The 14,185-nt window shown below is 35.8% G+C and overlaps 1 protein-coding gene across 2 annotated transcripts in view; it reads right to left on the reverse strand.

Moving 5' to 3' along the window:
- ZFC3H1 (zinc finger C3H1-type containing) overlaps nt 1–14,185 on the reverse strand; it is a 49,304-nt gene that overhangs the window by 30,329 nt on the left and 4,790 nt on the right. Inside the window, exons 2-6 of one of the 2 annotated variants that reach the window (XM_082665172.1) lie at nt 12,897–13,313; nt 6,274–6,338; nt 2,947–3,142; nt 2,475–2,698; nt 545–668 (exon numbers count right to left, since the gene is read on the reverse strand). In XM_082665172.1, the coding sequence (XP_082521298.1) occupies nt 545–668; nt 2,475–2,698; nt 2,947–3,142; nt 6,274–6,338; nt 12,897–13,313 (1,026 nt within the window). Of the gene's footprint in view, nt 1–544; nt 669–2,474; nt 2,699–2,946; nt 3,146–6,273; nt 6,339–12,896; nt 13,314–14,185 lie in introns of both variants that reach the window. The other variant, XM_082665171.1, reaches the window with a different exon arrangement.

Raw genomic sequence — 14,185 nt, forward strand, 5'->3', positions numbered from 1 at the left:
CGCAAGGATGGTCATACCCTAAAATGTGCAATCTAACTGAGGTACAGCCCTAACAGTTCTAACCAGCTGATCCTAAGACACCACTAGTATCACTTTCCATCTCCCTATTCCTACAGAGTATCATCAGTGGAAGGAGGAAGGAAGCCTAAAATCAAGAAAGATCCCCCCCCCTTTTTTTAACTAAAGCGAAGAATGCCTTAGATACAAAGATACTTAAGAAAGCAAAGGTTTGTTTATTTGTTTTTTAAAACAGTGTTCTCACCTTTCCCACAATATTCACTTTTTAGATCACATAGTTAACAGTAAAACACTGCCTTCTTACTAAAATGCTATATAGAAAGAAATACTTAGAAATAAAGGTTAATATTACACATTTGAGGTTTGCTCTTGAATTATTTATAACACCAAATAATGTCTATGGTTGTACAGCCCACCAGCAAATCTCACTTTCATTACACATTTCTTGCAAGGTTTTGGGTAGCTTTGTGACGATTTTCTACTTAATAATTGTGAACATGCATATGTTTTAAGGTTTAGCTCATACCTGGAGAATTGGTTTCACTATCAGTATCCATAGCAACTTCTTCATAGTTATCATATTGATAAATGCCTCCTCCACTATCAGTAGGTTGCTTATCTAAGGATCGTCTCAGGTCAGGGTCTGAGGACTAATTACACAAGATTTTTTTTTAGTTTCACAATATTTTCTGTCTTAATCTATTCTTAGGCTAGAAATTGCAAAACAATTAATAGTTATATTTTATGTAGAACAGTATCAATAATCATGATGATCCAGTTAGAACTGCCTATCACATCTGATTGGGGAAATTCAACCCACATGACAGGTACACTGTGGTTGACATTTTACAACTGTCAGAAAATGAAACTAGCAAGTACTATATATACAGATGAAATCTCCCAGAGTGAGCTGAGCCACTAAATAATCAGCTATTCCTCTAGAAAATAAGATGACCCTAAGCTCATAAATACTAATAGCCTCTCTCTGTAAGCTAAGAAATCAGATAAATGAATTCAAGTTTTATGTAATCAAAACTATATTTAGAATATTGCCCAAATAATCCTTAACATTTTAGTTATGAATAAACTAATGATAACTGAAGACTAAAAACTCTTGTCATATGCTCGTACGTTTTCTTTTTTTTTTTACTTCTTAAAATGTTCCACTCGGAGACAGTTTATAACAAATTGAAAACTAGCAAAAACTATCTGGGGCTTCCCTGGTGGTGCAGTGGTTGACAGTCTGCCTGCCGATGCAGGGGACACTGGTTCGTGCCCCGGTCCAGGAGGATCCCACATGCCGCAGAGCAGCTGGGGCCGTGAGCCATGACCGCTGAGCCTGCGCGTCCAGAGCCTGTGCTCTGCAACGGGAGAGGCCACAACAGTGAGAGGCCCGCGTACCGCAAAATTAAAAAAAAACTATCCAGATGGATATAAGAGTAACATACAACTATTAATACAATACTTCTCTAAAAAAAGATTCTATCAAAGTGCTTTCTGGAAGTTCAAAGTATGAATACTTATATATTCCTTACTTAAGCAAACCTAACTCTTGACTTGCTACAATTAAATAGCTCTTATTCTTAAATATCCCTCTATTCTTTAATAATACACCCACGAGTGTATGAGACTACACTCGTGAGTGTATTATTAAAGCTCAGAATTCTGAAATTTGTCACTGCTAATAGCAGTAGATCAGTATTAAATCTCCAGTTTACTTCCTAACACCATCCATAAAAGAAAATGACTTAGTCATTATCAATGACTTATACATAATAAAGGCTCACAAATGCTTGATAACTAAAGTCACATGCACTAACGCTATGACTATATGACGATTTAACTTTCTTTAAAATAGTCCATATCGGGCTTCCCTGGTGGCGCAGTGGTTGGGAGTCCGCCTGCCGATGCAGGGGACACGGGTTCAAGCCCTGGTCTGGGAAGATCCCACATGCCACGGAGTGGCTGGGCCCGTGAGCCATGGCCACTGAGCCTGCACGTCCGGAGCCTGTGCTCCGCGACAGGAGAGGCCTGCGTACCGCCAAAAAAAAAAAAAAAAAAAGTCCATATCAATTAATCATGACACATTTCTAATTCTACATTACTAAAAAATGGAAAACTAATAGGGAACAGTCATTTTAAGAATAAGTCCTCACTACAACTCAGTAATGCTACTTTCTTCTAAACAGAAAATGACAAAAAAGTCAAAAGGAAGCTTTTCTAACCATAATATTATATTAGCCTTTCATTTCTTTTATTTCTAATATCTATAACTATAAAAACGACTCATTCTCAATTATAACCTACCTTCCCTTCTTCCCAAGTTATTTATATAATGAGCTCTATCAAACAAAAGAATGTAATACTTTTTCTTAGTTGACTGAATTTATGAAATAAGACTATAAGGACAGTTAAATTTGAGTAATATTTTGATTTTGTATTTTTGAACTCCTTACTTTACTCCTTGATCGCCTCTTTCCACCAACCAATTTCATGAATCGATTGTATTGCTCTTCCTGATTTGAGAGATCTCGAATTTTTCTGATTTCTTCTTCTCTTTTCCTTCTCTCTTCTTCTTCAGCTTGTTTCCGTTGATCCTCTTCTTTCTGTCTTTCCTGTTCTTTTTGTTGTTGTAGTTTCTTCCATGCCTTTGTTTGCTGCTTCCTCAATGCTTGTTTAGCTTTAAATAAAAAATATAGAAACATCAGTATCTATTAGAGTTAGAATTTTCTAGAAGATAAAAGAAAATAAGAGCTTTAACATTTTTTTTCATTATTAAGTCATATATACAGCTGCTCCTCTAAGTTCATTTATATACGATTATACTTTAGTCAGAATATAATTCTCAGCTCAAAACTTTCTGAATTAAAATCTAAAAACCATACTGATATAGGAAATCAATTAAAAGAATTTAACAGAAATGATCACCTGTAGTGCTAACTTTTTTGGCCGAATGTGTTTTTGTACTGGTTTTAACTTTCTGCTGTACAGTTTTCATCTTAGTCAGCTTTTCTTTGCTTTCTTTCATCACCTGCTGTTCTTTTTGTTGCCATTTTTTACTGGCTGACTGAAGAGCCAAAAGACGAAGCTGCAATTCAGATAGCTCCTCTTCATCTTCACCAAGCTTCTTTAAAAAAAGAAACAGTTGCCATTTAAAGATTCTATTATTTGACTTTAAACATATTACCAAGTCAAATCTTTTATAAGATCAGTTAGTTAGTTTTAAGGCAAATACTTAAATGGTAAATATTAATACAAATAAAATAAGGAAACTGAATAACTTACCATAGCCCTATACTCTAATTCAGTCCCTGTAATACAAACAGAAGATCAATCTGTAGAGGGTATGTGTTTATATGTAAGTGTGAAGGGTTAGAAGGGGAGAGTACAACTGATAATGAAAAAAAAAAGTTAAGGGTTAGAGATTGGCATTTAACTGCCTCCCAAACAGGAGTAGAAATCTGATGGCAGTGAATGCAAGAAGAAATCAACCCAGGGGAGGTAAGGAATGAAGAACGAAGTGGTTCCATAATCATGTGTACTTGTACTAGCCTTACAAGTACTACACAGAACAGGCACAGTGAATGTCAAGATACAAATTTGCAAACTTTTTAAAATATATATTTTATAAATCTTTTATAAATCTTTAAATCAGTTTTTTTTTTAAGAAGACATTGATGAAGCATGGTGTTTTTTTTTTTTAAGATGTTGGGGGTAGGAGTTTATCAATTAATTAATTAATTTTTGCTGTGTTGGGTCTTCGTTTCTGTGCGAGGGCTTTCTCTAGCTGTAGCAAGCAGGGGCCACTCTTCATCACGGTGCGTGGGCCTCTCACTATCGCAGCCTCTCTTGCGGAGCACAGGCTCCAGACTCGCAGGCTCAGTAGTTGTGGCTCACGGGCCTAGTTGCTCCGCAGCATGTGGGATCCTCCCAGACCAGGGCGCGAACCCGTGTCCCCTGCATTAGCAGGCAGATTCGCAACCACTGCACCACCAGGGAAGCCCCCTTTAAATCAGTTTTAAAGGAAAAAATATGTAAAGATTTGCTTATATTAGAGCATTCCATGTTCTAAAGCTACAGATATTTATCTGAATATTGAAAATATTTTGAACACCTAAGACTTCTTCAGGGAAGCTAAAACAGGAAAACAGTTTAGGAACAAATGTATGAGAACTTTTTTTCAATTGAAGCAACTTCTTAATTTTTTCACTCCACTTTTTTTGAGTTAACTTTTAAAATTATTCTATTCTGTACATTTTAGCTAAAATATAACTGAAAATGTCAGGCAACCTAAGCAGAGGTTCTAAATTGGAGTCCATGAGACTTTAGTGGGAGAGAGATAAGGAGTCCTTTGGCATCCCCATTCCTTGAAGTTAAATACAAAGCTGTATGTGTTTTTCCTTTATGTGTATATATGGAAAAGGAGGGGCGACTCAAAAGAGGCTAAGACTCAAGAAGGTTAAGGCCCGCTTACCTAGTAACTTTCCCTTATAGGTGAATTGTAATTACATTTTTAAAATCCAATAAATTATTTAATTCTTAAACATAAAAAAAACCCCAGTGGATCCTACCTAGTAGTTTAACCTTATATAGACTATTATAAATCTCTAATTAAACTACCAACACATATTTCAGTACTTCAGTTTAACCAAGCCAGGATACAGTTACTCTTTCCTTTTTTGGGAAATATATGTAACAAATGAGCTTAAAAATTATCATGAGTCTTTTTTACTCCAAGTCACTTAAACATATCAAATTCTACTGCTTGGTACTGAAGACCTACAGCCATGCTATCCAAAAATGGGACCAACAAGCCATGTATGGCTATTTAAATTTAGCTAAAATTGAATAACAACTTTATTTCCTCAGCCACACTAGTCACATTCCAAGCGCTTAATAGCCACATGTAGCTAATAGCTACCATATTGGAGAGTGCAGGTATAGAACATTTCCATTATTGTAGAAAATTCTATTGGACAGTGCTGATCCAGAGCTTAAGTAAAATAAAGCTATCATTACTGTTCCACTGAGACTTAAAAGTCTTTGATTATCTTTTGCTACTAACCCTTCTGGAATGAAAGAGACCACTGATTCTGTCATTCAACTATATGCTACTTAAAGCAGCTACTTGATCAGCAAGAGCACTGAGCCTCATTCAAACTCCTTGTTCTGACACCTAAGTCCTATGTAACTTTAGGCAAGTCACTTAATCTATGCACATGAATCTTAGTTCATCTGTAAAAGAGATGTCAACCTACCTTACAGAGTTATTCAAAACCATACACATATAAATGCACGCACGTGTATGTGCACATGCGTGTGTATCTATTATATTATCATCCTTAAATTCAGGACCCTCTCTTTCCTAAAGCTTCTAGGCTCTTTGCATCATTTCAGTTTACCCATAAAAAGCATAAAAAACTGAAATCTTAATAGAAGAAACTGCAGATATTTCAGATCTCTAATTCAACAAACAAAAGGCTTGGGCCAGTGAATACCTATTACACGTCGAACACAGTGCCTGATGCTCTTGTACTTTATCCTGCTGAACCTCACAACAACCCAGAGAACAGATGACATTAAACTCATTTTGTAGAAAAGAAAACAGAGGCAAGCAAAGGCTAAACAGCATACACAAGGATCACTCAGCTAATAAGAGGAGCTAGAATTGGATACCAGGTCAAGGTTTGTCTAACTCCAAAGCTTTCTCACACAGCATAATCCCCCAAAATTAGGAAAAGAAAATCTGTGGAGGAAAATGAGAAGTTTCAAAATCCAAAATAGCAGGGCTTCCCTGGTGGCGCAGTGGTTGAGAGTCTGCCTGCCGATGCAGGGGACACGGGTTCGTGCCCTGGTCCGGGAAGATCCCACATGCCGCAGAGCGCCCGGGCCCGTGAGCCATGGCCGCTGAGCCTGCGTCCGGAGCCTGTGCTCTGCAACAGGAGGGGCCACAACAGTGAAAGGCCCGCATACCACCAAAAAAAAAAAAACCAAAAAAGCAAAAACATTATCTATAGATACATATAACATTTCAATTAAATTAAATGTAATCTAATTGAACCCAGTGGAGATACTCCAAGATGTCTCTCCAGATTTTCTTATCTTTAAGGCTTATATCCAAATGAAGGTATAGCAATGCTGAAAAACAAAAAATGAGTGAAAAACAAGACAGAATTTCCCTTTCAAAAGAACAGAGTAAAGCAGTGCAAGAATCAGTCTTACAGAGATATCCAATCTCACAAAGCAGTATCTTACCTTTTCAGATAGAATATCTGAGGCACTAATTCTTCTCGTTAAATTTTGTTCCTTATCTTCTAATCCTTTAAAATAAAACAGCATATTCTGAATGCTTTAAAAGGTTGCCACAATCAATTTAAAATGCTATATGATATTTACTAGTATTTATTTTAAACGGTCTCATTAAAGGGTCTCATTTTCTCAATCTCTCAACCAAAAGGAAAGAATGTTGTTAGAGAGAATGAAAATCTGAACAAACTTTCCACATCAGTCTCATTTCTGAAAGTTATAATGCAAAAACAATTCAAAATATTAAATTATAAATTAAAACTGCACTATGGTAAGAATGACTTCTGAACTAAAAATAATTATTTCAAATAAGAACAGAATTTACAAAGCAGACAGACAAGAAACAAAGCTTCATTACTGAATAGATAATACACAGAAAAGAATATGTGATGATTAATTCAGACCTCAAAAGTTGAAATGAATTCAACATTTAGAGATTGTATTGGATTTATTCATTAAAGAAATGTCTTCGGGACGTGGCCAAAAAGTAGAAAAAAAAAGAAATGTTCTCTATTTATGCAGAAAAGCATCAACAGAAGTAGGTTAAGTATCAACCAAATTAAGTCCTTCCACACATTTTCCAGAATTCTAGCCTTGGGCCCAGATTTCTGATTAAGCTATTACAAAATCTTATTTATATATTATCTAATCTATGACAGCTCTACAAATTACACAGTAAAGTTACAGTACATATATAATAGTACTGAGAGAGGCACTTTCATAGCTAAAACAGATTAAGTTAAAAACTAAGAAAATCTTTTCTTAAGATGGCACAAATAAATTTGCAAAGCTAGAATTCAACTAAGTCTAAACTCCAAGCCTAGTTTTTTTTCCCATAATACCACTACCAGTATTCCAAATATCCTAATTTGATTGCTCAAGACCTACTGATAAAAGAATAGGCAACTTATTCAATACATAGAAAAATTATTATATCAAGTACCTAGAAAAAGTAAATGGAAGGCAATCACCAAACTTTGAGTTAGGTCAGTTCTGCCATAAGGCTTGTTTTGGAAATATGAATTTGTTGCAACATGATTGATATATTAGAAAATAATCTGAGGACAACACAAATTTCACATTTGCTTACGTACAATTTGCGTCCAAGAAACACTAAGAGAATGCAGAAAGCTGCACCCAGGTGATCCATGTAGGAATATACAAATCCCACGCATGGTGATCAATTTACCAGCTACTTCAGTTCACTGTATATGCACACCCATCCCCATCTGGTGTTGCAACTTACTGTCCAATTTCAAATAACCTTCCTTGTTCTACTTCACAGTAACTCATAAGCTGCAGATTTACTTCCACAAGCACATTTTAGGTCTTTTCCAAGGTAAAGTGACATATTTATTGTAGTATTTCAAGCATTTTTACCCATTTAATGTGTAAACCTGCATTACCGTTTTTATTAGATTCCAATCTTTTTTCATGTGCCACTGACAAGGTTTTTGAGTGTTGTTTTCCCTAACACCATTTGCCCCTAGCCCTGTGCCTTTTATTGTGCAATTCTGCAGTGTAGTGATTTCCAGGAATGCATGTCACCTTATAACAAAACTGACCATACTTCAAAGAATAAGAGAATAGTAATAACTATTAGACAAAAATGAACAAGGAAAAAAAATAAAGACAGACTTTCCACAATAAATGTACAAAGAACTTTTCTCCTATACTATGAGTCATTAGTCATGAGAGTTTATTAGTTGATGAGGCTCTCTTTCATCTATAAAAGATGGCAGCACCTCCCTTTAAGGGAGCATAGAGGCAACTATGCACTAAGCTGGCAGCTACCTAATGAGCACAATGTCACCTGAAAAACAAGCACAAACCGTAAATTTCAGACCATAAATCTAACTTTACACAAAGATTAATAAAAGCAGGTTATGATTTAATTGACCAAACATGTAGTTTGGTCCTTCTGTCGTACCACTATCATGGATCTCTATAAAAATATTTCTATTTCAATTCTTACTCAATACTTCCGAAATGAAAATTGGTCTTGTGCAGTCATGCAGTATTTTTAAAATTATTACCTGAAATTCTAACCCGAGCTAGAGACAGTCAGGATATATAGGTGGTAGCTAAAACCATAATAACTGAGAACATCCAAGGAGAAGAGAACGGTGAGGACATCAACAGTTAAGAAGTTACATAGGAAAAGTATTTTTTTTAAAAAAAGGAAAATCAGAAAGTTGCAAGAAACTACTGATGTGTACAGTAGCATAGAAATCCCCAAATTTCAGGATTAGTGAGAAAAACATCACTGAATATAACAGATGTGTCTACTCCCTACAGGATACTCTCAACATAGCAGCAGTGATCCTTTGAGAATTTAAAACAAATTATGCCAATCCTTTGCTCAAAACCCTGCAACAGCTCCTATTTCACTCAGAATAAAAACCATCTTACAAAATACATGATCTGTCCCAACTCGTTATCTCTGACCTCTTCTCTCCCACTACTCATTCCCCATCACTCTCTCTTCTTTAGTGGCACTGGTTTCCCTGTTATTCCACAAATATGCCAGTACCCTTCTGCCTAAGGGTCATTACTCTAGTTCAGTGATTCTCAAACTTTATCAAGTATCAGAATCAACAAGAGGGCTTCTTAAATACAGATTGCTGGGCCCCATTTCCAGAGTTTCCAATTTAGTAGATCTGGGGTAGGGCCTAAGAATTTGCATTTCTATCAAGTTCCCAGGTAAAGAAGGTCCAAGGACCACAGTTAGAAAATCAATGCTCTAGCTATTTATTCTCTTTGCCTAGAAACCTATTTCCCCCATTTGGCTATTCCCCCACCGTCTTCAAAGCCTTTGTTTAAATCTCACCTTCAAATTCAGGCCTCTCCTGATCACCCATTAATACTGCAGCCTATACCCACTATCTCCATCCTAACTTACTTACTGCTATGCTTTTTCTCTCTCTACAATTGTTATTTACTCATCATATTTACTGTCTCCTCTTCTTAAAATGCAAGCCCATGAAGGCATAAATGACTGTCTATTTTCCACTGATGTACTTCCAAGAGGCTGGAATAAAGTGCTCAACTAAATTTTGAATAAATGGAAGAATGAAATAAAAAAGGAATGAAAATGAAAAATGAATTTTGCAATTAGGTCAAAGTAACTGTGCCATGAGTAGTTTCAGTATTCTGGTAGGGTCAGAAAAGCAAACTACATTGAGTTAAGAAGGAATGACAGGTGAACTGAAAGGAGTCAGCGTAGATTAGCCTTTCCGGAAGTCTAGTTGAAAAGACAGAAGTTGGGCTTCCCTGGTGGCAGAGTGGTTAAGAATCCCCTGCCAACGCAGGGGACACGGGTTCGATCCCTGGTCTGGGAAGATCCCACATGCCACAGAGCAACTAAGCCCGTGCGCCACAACTACTGAGCCTGCGCTCTAGAGCCCACAAGCCACAACTACTGAGCCCGCGTGCTGCAACTACTTAAGCCCGCGAGCCTAGAGCCTGTGTCCTGCAACAAGAGAAGCCACCGCAAGGAGAAGCCCGTGCACTGCAACGAAGAGTAGCCCCCTCTCGCCAACTAGAGAAAGCCTGCGCACAGCAACGAAGACCCAACGCAGCCAAAAATAAATAAATAAATTTTTAAAAATGTTTTATTAAAAAAAAAAGATTGATAGCTGACTTTTCAAAATCAACAATGGAAGCCAGAAAATATCTTCAATATACTGAGAATATAATTAACTAATCTAGAATTCTAAACCTAAGAAAATTGTCTTTAAAATAGGATAAACAGAAATAAGGTTTTCATATACCAGACACAAACTAAAGGAAATTCTTAAAAATGTATTTTAAGCATAAGTGATTCTAGACACAGAAGGAAGAGTGAGCCAAGAAAGTGTTAAATACATGGGCAAAGGTAGGCAAATACTGGTCCTTGTATATCAGGGAAAGGGTAAATAACTTGATTAACTTTAAACACTGATAAGAATTCATGTTACAATTCCTAAAGGAATCAATGAGACCAAAAACTTTGTATCTAACTTCCAAACGAGTAAAAGAAAAAAAAAAAGTTGTATTAAAAAAAAAAGTCAAAAGAGGCAAGACAGAAAAAAAAAAAAGGAAATAAATACAAATATCAGTAATCATGAAAAAATGTGAACTATATGTTCTTGTTAAAAGACAAAGATCATCAGGTTAAACTACAAATGAAATCCAGCTCCATACAATGTACAAGTAACATTTGGGACATGAAGATACAGAAAGACTGAAAGGATGGAAAGTGATATACAAAGCATATATACTTAACAAGAGAAAGATGGTGTGTTTATTAACATGAGACAAAATAGTCTTTTAGGCAAAAACATTACTAGAGATAGAGATCACTACATAATAATGAGAATAATAAGTCAATTCCCCAGCCTCAAAGTATTTAAAGCAAAAACTGAAAACTAGAAATCTACTACCATACTGGCAGATTTTAGCAAGCCTCTCAGCAATTGACAGATCAAGCAGATCAAAAAATGTTCATATCTTAGAAGGAAGATGTGAACATAAAAGCTTGATCTAGGGGCTTCCCTGGCGGTGCAGTGGTTGAGAGTCCACCTGCCAATGCAGGGGACACAGGTTCGTGCCCCGGTCTGGGAAGATCCCACATGCCGCGGAACGGCTGGGCCCGTGAGCCATGGCCGCTGAGCCTGCGAGTCCGGAGCCTGTGCTCCGCAATGGGAGAGGCCACAACAGTGAGAGGCCCGCATACCTCAAAAAAAAAAAAAAAAAGCTTGATCTAACAATCCAAACATTCCTTTCAAACACACAACAGTTACGAAAATCAATCACATACTAGACAATAAAGCAAGTCTCTACAAATATTTCAAAAGATTGCTACTATATAGATCTCATTCTCTGACAATGTGATTGACTTAGAATTCAATGACAAAATATACACCTAAAAAACCTACGTGTTTTGGAACACACTTCTAAACAGCCTATAGGCCAAAGAATAACAAAAATTAGAAAACACTTAGAACTGAATGAAAAAAATTTACAAATGACAAACTGAGATGCAGCTAAAGTAGAAGTTTCATAGCCCCAAATGATGTTAATAGTAGAGAGGCTAAAAATTAATGAGTTTTAAAAGCTGTGGACTTATTTCTGGGGAAATTTTTAAAAGATGATGGGAGACACAATTAATAACTGCTGTGGATAATAAAAATGTAAGATTCTTCAGAATAACTTAGTATAAACTGTACAACTTACAGGAAACGAGCATATTACAAGAAAAATAGTTTACCTAAACTGCCTTAACCAGAAATAGAAAACATAAACAGTCAGTAGTTTAAAACCTTCCCAGAAAAAAAGCCATCCTGGCCCAGATAATTTTATCAGCAAGATCTACCAAATATCCCAGGAATGATTCCAACCTTAAAACTATCCCAGGGAACAAAGAGGAAACCACTCCCCAACTCATTCTGAGCATCATAACCTTATACTAAAACTTGTAAGGAAAAAGAAGGAACAAAACTACAGACTATGAACCTACGTGAAAAATCCTAAACAAAACATTAGCAAACCTTTATCTATGAAGGTTTTGTAACTGCCCCAAACTGGAAGAACCAAATGTCCCTGAAGTGGGAAATGGATAAACAAACTGTAGCATAGCCATATGGGGCATTCAGCAATAAAACAGAAATGAACTACTGACATAAGCAACCACATGGATCAATCTCAAATACACTATGCTAAGGGAAAGCAGCTAGGGTTAAAAGGCAATGTTCTACAAGACTCCATTTATATGACATTCTGGAAAAGGCAAAAGTATAGGGTCAGAAAACAGACCAGAGGTTACCAAGTAGGGTTGGTGGCATGAGGGAATCGGTGGGAGTTAATGAAACTGTTCTATGATAGTGATGGCTGGCAATGGTTACCCAACTGCTTGCATTTGTCAAAACTCAAAGAACTATACAGTTAAATGGGTAAATTTTTACTGTATATAAATCATACATTCATAAAAAAGAGGAAAAGAAAAAATTAACAAACCAAATCCATGATGTATAAAAATGATATATCATGAACTGGATTTATCCCAATCATACAAGGGTGGTTTAACACTACAGAAATCAATTAATATAATCCATTACACTAATAAATTAAAGGAGAAAAATTAGATGCTCTTCTCCATAAATGAAGAAAAAAGATTTGATAAACTTCAAAATCCATTCATGCTGAAAATTTCAAACAAGGAATGGGGGCTGGGGTGGGGGTGAACACTTCCTTTACCCAATAAAAGACTCCTACAATAAACTTAGCCAACATCATATCTAAAAGTAAATGGCAAAAGTATCCCCTGTAAGTTAGGGAACAAAGGTGCCCACTACCACTTATGTTAAAAACTGTATTATTAGTCCTGATCAGCACTTAAGGCCAAAAGTGGTGAAAGATCAGAATGAAACAAAACTTGTCATCACCCAACAATACGACTATCTACTATCTGCAAAAAGAATTCACAGATAAAACACCAGAATCATTTCAATGAAGTACACTACCAAAATAACTAGTTACCCCTTTAGAGGAAGAAGCATATCATCACTAATTGAAATTTTAAATTCCATTACCTTGACTAGATTCAGTAGTGTCAGATTTCAGGGAAAGCTGTTTTGTTCCATCTTTAACTTTTTTCAACCGGTTCTTATCTCCTGGTAAAGTCAATTTTTGCCTGAGTGGTTTTAATTCAAATGCCTGAAAAGTTTTGACCTGTGTTTTCTCCTCAGGAGCTACTTCTTTACTTGAGTCCTTTATAATACTGACATTATCAGTGCTTGTTTGGTCCTCAAAGTTCAGTGTTTTAGGATCTTCTTGCACATTCTCCTCTTTGCTACTCAAAGCTAGTTTTTCATCCTTATTGATGCACTCTAGTTCCAACTGTATTTGCTTATACTTCAAAAGTAAATCTTCAAAAGTTTCTTCCCCACAGTTTTCACTTTTTGATGAATAATTCTGTTTTCTTGATGGAGATCTTCCAAAACTTTTAGCTGAACAGCATATTAAGGAAACCAGTTTCCAAAAATTTTCCAGTTAATGTAACAAAAACACATTAGACTATAGATGAATTGTCTCCCTTTTTCATGTTTTTCAAGGAAGATGAACTGATATTTTAAAATTACTAAATGCCATTTAACACATGTGCTGCTAATGCCCACTTTCATTATGTGCCCATACTTTAAAATTAACAAGTATGCATATAAATAGTCCACTTACAAAATCACTCGTGTCACTTATTACCTGTCGTATCCACAGGTATTACACCTAGTTAGGTTATAGCATCCTTCCTTCTGCAGGTTATCAGGAAAGCCCATAATGAGCTGGATGTTAGAGATTCCTTTCTGAAGGAAGAGGGGAGAAACTGAATGGTTTGTCACAGATGTGGATAATTTACACTTCAGATAATCAGAAGAAAACGTTTCTTCTTTTTAATTAGTTTCTTGTCATGTCTCAAATTTTTAAAAAGAGATAAAAAATTAACACTGACAACAGTTAAGACTAAGTTATGAATAAGAAACACTGTATTAAAAACCTAACAGATAACAAGTACAGAGCTCATCAAGTATACTAACATCCAACATATATATAACTAAGACAATGAAGGCAGTTAAATAATAAAAAAAAAACCTTAAGTTGTATTCAAAATGTATCTTCTAATTTTCCCCTGAAGAAAAGGATATCTAAAACCAATTACTTTTGGTTTTTTTTCTTCTCTAACATAGTGATACATAAAACTTAACTTCTTGGTTGGAAATGGCTACAAGGTTCCAAACTACAATTTTTATTCAAATTAATTCATACATATGAGAACTGTTCCACCTCACTTCTCCAGCCTAGAAATTAACAAAAGACAAGTAGTGGT

This window comes from Grampus griseus (genome assembly GCF_964374135.1).
Source record: "Grampus griseus genome assembly, chromosome: 11".
NCBI classification, from domain to species: Eukaryota; Metazoa; Chordata; class Mammalia; order Artiodactyla; family Delphinidae; genus Grampus; species Grampus griseus.